This window comes from Schistosoma haematobium, chromosome 4, assembly GCF_000699445.3.
Source record: "Schistosoma haematobium chromosome 4, whole genome shotgun sequence".
Classification (NCBI taxonomy): domain Eukaryota; kingdom Metazoa; phylum Platyhelminthes; class Trematoda; order Strigeidida; family Schistosomatidae; genus Schistosoma; species Schistosoma haematobium.
Window position 1 is genome coordinate 19,351,788 of NC_067199.1, and position 9,529 is coordinate 19,361,316.

General features: G+C 36.4%; 2 protein-coding genes across 2 annotated transcripts in view; one reads left to right on the forward strand and one right to left on the reverse strand.

Annotated features, from left to right (window-relative positions):
* Positions 1-1,484, forward strand: part of MS3_00007587 (uncharacterized protein) — a 42,170-nt gene extending 40,686 nt beyond the window's left edge. Inside the window, exon 10 of the mRNA XM_051215893.1 lies at positions 281-1,484. Within this exon, the coding sequence (XP_051066439.1) occupies positions 281-426 (146 nt within the window). The 3' untranslated portion in view covers positions 427-1,484. The remainder of the gene's footprint in view (positions 1-280) is intronic.
* A 2,051-nt stretch (positions 1,485-3,535) lies between these two features.
* MND1 (Meiotic nuclear division protein 1) lies at positions 3,536-5,399 on the reverse strand (the record flags this gene model as incomplete). The annotated part of the gene is made up of 5 exons (XM_012940945.3): positions 3,536-3,642; positions 4,819-4,978; positions 5,018-5,125; positions 5,164-5,337; positions 5,376-5,399. The coding sequence occupies 5 exons, from the start codon at positions 5,397-5,399 to the stop codon at positions 3,536-3,538; spliced, it is 573 nt and encodes a 190-aa protein (XP_012796399.3).
* Between the last annotated feature and the right edge of the window lie 4,130 nt (positions 5,400-9,529).

Consider the following 9,529-nt stretch of genomic DNA (forward strand, 5'->3'; position numbering starts at 1 on the left):
AGGGATGTTTTCCTTACTCTGTAAAGAACAATGATATTTCGCTAAATAATGCCTTGATCATGTATGTATCCTATCAGTTAGTGGTGTTCAAACTGAGAATTATCTCCTGTAATATATTCCTTTTTTGGGTTGCAGGTCCGAATACACACACAGTTGTGACTTAAGGCCAAGTAAACAAATTTGCACTTGTCTATTGAGTTCTATTACTAAATTAACATATCCTGCTTCGTGTAATAAATGTCATGTTACTAATGATTATTCATTAATTTCATTTTTCCAGTCGATATTGTTGATAGCCAGCATAAACCATTGTGGTTTACAAAAGAATTCGATCAATTTACAAACAAAGAAACGTATATATTTACTGGGAAATACTGGGAGCACAAATTAATTCATGATTGGTCAATGTGCCCGAAGATCTACTAATCTTCATAAGTGCAGAAAAAGGGGATATACATATTCGCCGTACTATTATTTTTAATTCTTTTTTTTCTTGCCAGTGAATAACTAAACTAATCGTGATAGATATTATTTGTTTCCGTGTTACAGACACGGAATTATTCTTATACTCTTACAACAGTTATAATATATTGAGTATTATCAATATTCAAGATTGGTATGCACACACTTAGATTTGTAATCGTATTCGAATAATTCAAGGTCATTCTCATCAGTGTCAGTAATTTTTCAAGAAGTTACCCTTTCTCAGAAATACACATTTTTTCTTGCGTTCTCTGATTTCTGTGAATGATCATGAAAAGAAGTCATAAAGTTTAGTCTGATGCTTATCAGTACTAACACATTCCCATATGCGTATACTGCATTAGTAACTATTTAGTGTGACTGTAGTTCACTTTTCTCACTTGACTCCGTCCAGTTGCATCTGATAGCTATTTACTTCTACTTATTAGCAAACAAAAATTTTCAGTCAAATCAAAACGTTACTCTGATTTCTTACATCAGGTATACAAACTAAATCCTGCTATTTGATTCATGGTTGTTTCTTTCTCCATACATGTTCTTGATCAGTTATTTACTTTTGTGAAGAAAAAGCATCATATCTCTATATTTAATCGGCATGTTCATTTCTATTTTTCCACCTGTTCCTTATTTGTGTAGCATAAATTTCTCCTAGTGTTTACAAAAGACACTCATTTTGTGATTAAAAGCCCTCACTCGGTTTAATCTTCCCTATGTTGAATATTATGTTCTACTCGTTTCTCTGTATGATTCGATTTAACTAGAGCTAGTGAACTTTGTGCACTGACGTGATCTTTTTCGCTCTATTTCTGTTACTTGTATAATTTTTCAATGAAGCAAAAAACTTTATTCAGCATTCAAATTAAGATATATGATAAATAATGCTCAACTTTCTGTGGAATTTCGTATTTTAACGTTGCATACTAATTGAGAGTTAATATCTAATACTGGATTTTCCTTGGAACTGCAAACCATGAGTTTTGAAAATATATATGTTATAACCCCACACTAATCGGTGTTGTGCAATGCCAAATTAGTCGGTAATTAGTTACTAGCTGATTAAAGGATACCATGCATTTTAATAAAAGGACATTGGCCACCACTTGAGATAACTTAAAATTGATAAAAATATGTTAAGACTCTTATTTCAACATCATTTACGTTTTAATTCTTCGCTTTAATTTCAGTAAATACCCTATCATTTTTTTATTCAGATAGACGGATGTAAAAATGTTAATCGTTTGCATTGCTTCTCAATCTGACCTTAATCATATCAGTTACTTGTGTGAGTACAGTTGCTCTGTCGCATAAATCGTTAGACGAAAATTGGTCCGTCTCATGCAATTGCACCGGGAAGTTAATTTAGATACACAAAGTAAAATAAGGAATATTTTCTAGGCGCAACTGTTTTTGTTCTCTTACTAATACGTAACTGAATCATCAGACCACAAAAGGGCTTGTTCGTTTTTACCCGGTTTTACCCCAGGATTTGGCTAGAACTATTCCTTATGAAATTTTGTAAGTAAAATTCAAGGAGTCTAAATATCTGCGTTATTTTATTTTTCGGAGTTAATGTGTGGAATTCGAGGTGCAGCACGGCTGTCTCTCCTGATTTCCAGGATATTATTGCTTGTACTCCTGGAAGTGTTGTTACCAACCGAGATAGCCACAAACGTGAACTGTCAGCGTAATCCCAATGATCTCTATCTACAGTATTAATCTAACTCAGCGCACATCCTTTGTTTTACAAGGGAAGTAGACCATACGAACAGTTAAACAGCCGGTGCGATTTGTTTGCAAATAAAGCTGTCGGAAATTAAGTTTTTGTGGACTTTTGGGAAGACATGCTGAAGGTCAGTTTAACCGCGTCAGACACTGCGGATGTTTCTAACCTGTTCTTTATTCTGTTTGGTCCTCACAACATAGCTTAAAGTATAAGCTTTCTCCATTTGTGTGCGTTCTGGACAGTTTATTTAAGATATAAAGGTTCACATGATACCACTCCACTCATGTATTCAGGATATCCACTTACCCCGTGTATTTTATATGGATTCACCGAGGTAGCTTGTACAGCAGGGTTTTTAATGTAACAACTTCAATAGTTTGACCTATTCCAACACGCTAACGATACTTACCAAAATTTTGAATGGTTTGAGTGCAGTGGTACAGGTTGTCGAGAAACAAAAACATTATGGCTCAGTAACGGATTAGTTACAGCTGATAATTGGACTGCTTTTGCTTCAGGACTGACCTGCGTCATCACCTGAACTAAGGATAGGGAGTGAAGTAGTCCAACGCGTTGACACTTTCACTTATCATGGGAGTCTGATCAGCCCTAATGGGTTGATGTCTGACGAAACTTCAGCACGGATTCGAAAAGCACGTTTGGCATTTGTCAACTTACGTCACCTATAGCGAAGGCGAAATGTCCGTCTATCAATAAAAGGACGAGTATACTGCGCGGCAGTCCGTTCTGTTTTAATTTACGGCAGCGATACATGGCCATTAAGAGTTGAAGATACTCGTAAGCTACTAGTATTTGACCACAGATGCCTTAGAAATATTGCTGGGATCACCGCGTAAGTAATAGTGAGGTTAGACGCAGGATATTAGGAAATGATGGTAAATCAGTTGATGAGGTTGTTAATCTTCATCGACTGAGATGGTTGGGCCACGTGTTACGTATGCCTGAACACCGATTACCACGACGTGCAATGTCCTATGTTGTAGCTGATTGAGCTAATGTCCGACAATCGAGGGCCTTAGCAATCAGTTTGGGTGCTCACAGCAGGTTATAGAGAGCACTCCAGTACTCATTGTTAAAAATATCAATTTATACAATCCCTATCAGTCTTTGTAATTTCTTAGGTGGATGCACTTTTAACATTTGGTTTCGACATTCATTGTAGCTGGGAACATGAAACTCCAAGGATAAAATACAGTTTCCAGCTTCCTATCGGGCAAAATAATAATTATTATTTGATTAATTTAATCCCGTCATTATTAAATAAAAGAATATCTATTGTTAAGGAAATCTATAATATACATGGAACATTCAAGAGATATAGTCAAAATTTTCAGGTATTTCAAACTGGCGACAAAATGTAGCTTCATCAAGAGAAAATTTGTTATTTAACCATGACTTGATGATAAATATATTATCTGCAGATAAAATGGTAAATAAATAACGCTAATTTAGGTTAAAATTCCATGCTTGATCAGTAACAAGCAACACAGTAAAGTAAGTTTCGTTGTTTGCTGCCTTTTTTCTACAAACATGACTTTTACACAACTATTGTTAAAGCGAACCCAGTGGATGTGAAGAAAATAAGTATATAGGTGTAACGTACTCTAAACTGCATTCAGTCACAACATTAACAAGGACGAACAATGTTATTCCTAACCCCTATGAAAGTGTTAGGATATTCGGAAAAATATACCAATAATTATCATGTTAAGTCTAATGGTGTCCTTGGACTTTAAATGGACATTCCCTATTGGTCAATATTTATTTCACTTGTTAAATATTGTACAAGTGTTGTTTTCTATTTTGTGGTACGATGTGGTATGGTTGATTGGTATATAAACAGAGTATGTTTGAAATATAACGATTCATAACTCAGAGGCTGAGACTTATGTTCTGGACTCAACTGGCTGGGCTAGACAGCGAAGCAGGGCCAATCGGGACTCTAGGTCGTCCGTACGTGTTTTACGTGTCATTTATCTGGTCAATAATTCGCTGCGCATCTGATCTGCAGTCACACGTTACAACAGAAAGCTATTTAAGACGCTTTGTGAAGAAAATCCAAGACCATTGGCTTATGATTTAGACACCTGAATATCAAATTTTGGGAACAATTACAAGCTATTCTCTGAAAGATAGTGATTTTAACTCTATTAGCAAACACTGATGGTCTGGGTTCTGTTGTCAGGTGTAGACCATCTAGTTGACATCCACACGATAACAGTGGTAAGTAGGTAGAAACGCCGGGATCAGTCACAGTGGTTTATATGGATTTTCCGTTCATCTTCCATTAACTCTTGAGATTCAAAGCTAATTCATACTTGTAACTCCTTAGATTCCTCTCTTCTATTCGACATAGATTTTTAATTTTTAAATTTTACAAATTAATATTGATACTATTCATGTTAATTTTACTTTGTAAAGTTTACATGGCTTAACGCGGGATTGTCCCCGACTATGCTAATCACAACTGACTAGCAGCTAAGGTGAAATTCACACGAATACATTAATGTCTGGAGTGGCGTACCTATTTATTTTTCGTTTCCGTTATGAGATCACTTTAATTAAAGTAAAGGAATATATATATAACTTACCCGTCCAACGATTAACAGAGTCAACAGCCACCAATTCTTGTTGTTTTAGCTCTAACAGGCGGTCAGGATCGTATTTTTTTAAATTCTGAAGCGCTGCACTAAGAGATTCAAGCAACAACTTTTGTTCAGTTAGCTTGTTTATAACTCTGTTTCGCTCTTCCTATATTGTGTTCAAACATTCATCAATATGCATATTTACTGTATCTTTCCTTCTCATCAAAGCTTCGTCCAAAGCTTTAGTTGTCTTAGAAATCTGGTTGCGTGTATTTTGAATATCTTCCATTACTTTTTCTATGTTGTTTCTAAGCTAAATTTAAACATGTTTGCTACTTATATGTGACTTGCTTTTTGTGCAGCTTTACTGGGAAAAGCCCAAAAATAAACACTGGTCCCTATTTTGTCAGTATCGACCAAACCGTCATGAACAAGGCTCATCAACACATCTTTTACAGACATAGAGTTGATACCCTTTTCTTTCTGGCATAACCTCTCCAATTCCTTAAGTTGAAAAAAGTCCTTCTAAATCAAATAGTATGTCAAAACGAAAAGTCATTTACTTTCTCGTAGAAAAAATCCAACATTCTTTGCCGTTTTTCATCGAGACTCAGACCTTTTTTCTTTGACTATATTTAATAATTTTGACACCAGAAAGACATTAAAAATGTGCGAAAATGTGAGTTCATTCGCATACTAAAGATCAATCAGACTATTTAAAAACCAAAAACTCCATTATGTTTATTGCAAGATTGCTAATCTTTAATCCACTTCACCGGAAGCGTTCATAGTTGTTGAGGTTATCGCTCTCCGCCAGGAAATAAAAGTGTGAACTGTAAATTTAGCTAGTCAAGCGCAGCGTGAAACTCGATTCAAGCTGTCACTTCATATTATCCAAGAGACATGACATTGTCAGAACTAATTCCAAATAAGTAAGCATAGTAACAGGATAATTGGTATCATGGAAGTTTAAACATAGAATATATTATCAGAAGGAATAGGAATTCGTCCAATCGTAAAAAGATTTTAAATCTAGTGACTTAGGATCTAAGGGAAGGAAAAAAGTAAACACACATGTGCCACTGGAAACCGTTTTCAGCCATATCACGTGAAGCCTCTGACCACTACTTGCAATGATTGCGCGAGCCCCAACCAGGCAATCTATATCTGACTAAATGACTACGTCCAACAGTCAAACGGATGAGTTATAGAAAACCCATTACGTTGAAGACATCAGAGTATTTTTCAGTTGCGCCAATGAGAAACCCTACTCTGGATTTAGCCCAATCAGAAATCTAGGTGTGTCTTTTGACCCATGTGAAACGTAAATTAACAATCTTATGTATCTAAGAAACAAACTGAATATGTAGAACAGTGAAATTATATGTCCATGTCATCTTATACCTCAGGTAGTTCTTAAAGTTATTTTAAATTGACGGTTAACAACAAACATGACTTCAAGTACTCCAGTAACTTTTCAACAAAAACATCAAGTTGTTTATCGACTATGCTACATCAACAGAGTTAGAAGCTAAAACTTATTCCCCATGTTATAGAAAAATGCTACAGAATCATTTCTAAATCTTAATTATTTAAAGAACTGACCCAGCTTATAGGACAGATAAGTGGAACGTTAATATATTAGCGTTTAACATACCATTATTTCATGGTCAGTCACACTAAACACTTGACTAACAAGTGCCATCCAAAATCTACGAGACCAGCTAGTGTAAACCAAGTAATTTCTTTGAGGTGTTACGGTTCAGTTTCAGGTCTAATGTAGATAGTCTAGCCACTAGGCTGCACTAATTCTAATCAATTTGACGGTCTTTCAGATGCCGGTATGTCCTGATGATACGTACGTATGATTCACGTGAATGAGTTTGTCCCATTGCAGTGCGGTTGCTGGGAACAGTAACTATAGACAGAGCAGTTATCGACGTAAGAATTCTCAGAACTTGAAATATAGAAACTGCGAGAGAGAAAGAGTTCGATTAAAATAAACGAATTAATCAACTGACCGATAGGTCGCTCACTTAAGTAAGTAACAAACAATACGGAAAGATAGGCCTATCTCCAGGTTTTGGAGAATGTTGTGGTGTTTGCGTCATTTTCCTAAAGAGCCTATCGTGACTTCCTCAAAATGGACAAAATTTTCTGCCACCCTGTTAACAGGGATGTTGCAAGATGGGCATATAAATATCTATGGATCAGCGTTATTAAACTCAATAGTACTGAGAAATGTTTGATTTAATTAAGAAATAAAGATGATTCATGATACTGAAAATCACTCTGATACTGTATAATACTTAGCAAAAGCATTCCATACCATGTTAACCAAAGTATAGAATTTTGAAATATAGACATCTGAAGGTCAACTTTAGGTTATCGCTGTAACAGTTAATTTTGGTAGGTTTGCATCTAGTTTGAATGTTCGTTGTAATCTGGGGGATTATGAAGAGCATTGCCTGTGAGTAAACATCTAAGGCAAACGAATCAGAGTAAAAGTGAGCAGACGATTCAATAAACACACAGAATATATTTTTATTCGGTAATGAAAATAATCGATAACAACTAGCCATAACATATTGTCAAAGTTAAGAGCTCAAGGGGTGAGGTTTTCAATAATTTTGGGAATCTTGCATTTCTGGAAACTTTTTATTGTGATGCTTAACTAGTAAATCCGATATGTCTAGTCCACCAATAATTGACAACATACAAAACGCTCCACTGTAAATCCGAATAGTATATTTCAATCCAAGTTATTCTATGGGTCTCCACGTTTGGTTGAAAAAATGTTGAATATGATAAGGGATAGAGTTGTTGTGATTAATGTGTTTATGTTTAGGAAGATACACTCTTCCTCCGACTTCAATAACGAGAATCAGTTCAGTCAAATTTCTCTGAGCCTTTTACAACAGCTCACTATTTCTGTTTAGGTAAGGGATGGCTGCTTGTATTCAGAAACCGAGTTCCGGCTGCACAAACACTGTATAAAAAGTCAACAACTTCCTGGCATAGGTATTGACCATAGTGTTCTAAAACCTTTGGTCGTTATCGCATGGTAGTGTACAGAAGTTTTCTAGTCTTCGCTTATGATGACTTCTAAGTTATTATGTGTCTGGACAATAGGTAGCTCAACGCTATTCACTGTGTATGTATCTTTATATCAGTGATCAATATGCATGATAATGCACTTGGAAGCATTTATCGGCAGCTGAAAAATTTTAGTCCGGTCAGATTATTTTCTCAAGTCATTTCGAAGCTGTAAACCATCACCTTTACTTCTTATCGCTCTCACTATCTTGACATCGTCAGCACAAAACAAAACCGGTAATGACAGGAGACTAGTAAGCTTATCACATACAAGAGGAACAACACTGACCCCGAAACTGTACGCTGGCGCACTCCGCAATGTGCAGTTTTTTTGCTAGACATTTTTTAGTCCACCTGTACTCTTTGTTGGAGCCCAAGTGGGAAGTCTTTTATCGACACAAACAAAGCGCTTCTAATTGTAATATTACTTAAACTATATAACAGCCTTTTGTGAGGAATTTTGTCAAAAGCCTTGCTGAAGTCAATGTAGGCTACTTCTATGGGTAACTTTCAATCTTTAGGAGCGCACCAAATCTCACGGGCTACAAACAAGTTGGTGAGACACTTGATATCCTGCTTTAAAGACATACTGCTTTTCAGAAAGAATCCGATTTTTGTTACGACACTTATACAACTTCCGAATGATCTTTTCTAAAATTTTAACAACCTCTCAGATTAGGCTTACAGGTCTATAGTTCCCCGGTTTATTTCTCGTACGTGTTTCGAAGATAGGACTTATTATGACATTCCTCTAGTCTTCTGGTAATCGACCCTGGGTTACAGATGGATGCCAACCAAATTTGCTAGTTCCCTTAGTAACCTAGTATGCATTTCATTGGGCTTCATGGATTTGTCTATATCAAGCTCATTTCGCAGACCAAAGACATCGAGTTCTTCAATGGTCAGAGTGTCCAGTGTTTGTGGGGGAGTGGTTTGTACGAACTGAGGAGGAGGGCATCTCTATGGTGTAGATGTTGCTAAAGCAGTTCAAGAATATCTGAGCTTTACCATAGTCGTCCTCCATCAAAGATGAAGTTTTACTGTCTCCATATAGTGCTGGAATATTTCGTATTCTCCTAGTCCTTTGGTTTATGTACAAGTGTGAGCGTTTCAAATATTTTGTAAAATCGTTAACAATCTTTTCTTCGTACAATTTTGTAGACTTGCGGAGGGTCGAGGTAAAAAGATTTCGAGCTTCTCAGTTCTGTGATTTCGTCTTGTCAGTACCCGGTATTTTAAATCTCTCCTGTGCTCCTCTTCTTACGAGGAAGGGAGCGAACCTACTTACTGAATCGTGTTGGAGGGTCTATCGGGCTCCTTAGTGTGGTCCAAATTATGTGTGGTGCAATGACTTTTAAGTACGCTTTCTGGATACATCCCAAGGCGTCTTAGTAAGGAGAACAGGTTCTATTATCCAATTCAATGAGGATGCCGAGTGCATAATACCTTGTATATCTGCTCCCTAGATGTTTGGTCTGAATCGGGCTGACGCGTGCTCCTCCTTTACTCTTCTGGATTCTGTCGTCTCTTACTAATGTGAAGCCTTGAAAATCAAGTTCCTTACTATCTAGTGACTGCGTCAGTCAAGTATTTGTGGCTGCAATTGAATCCGGTTTGGTAG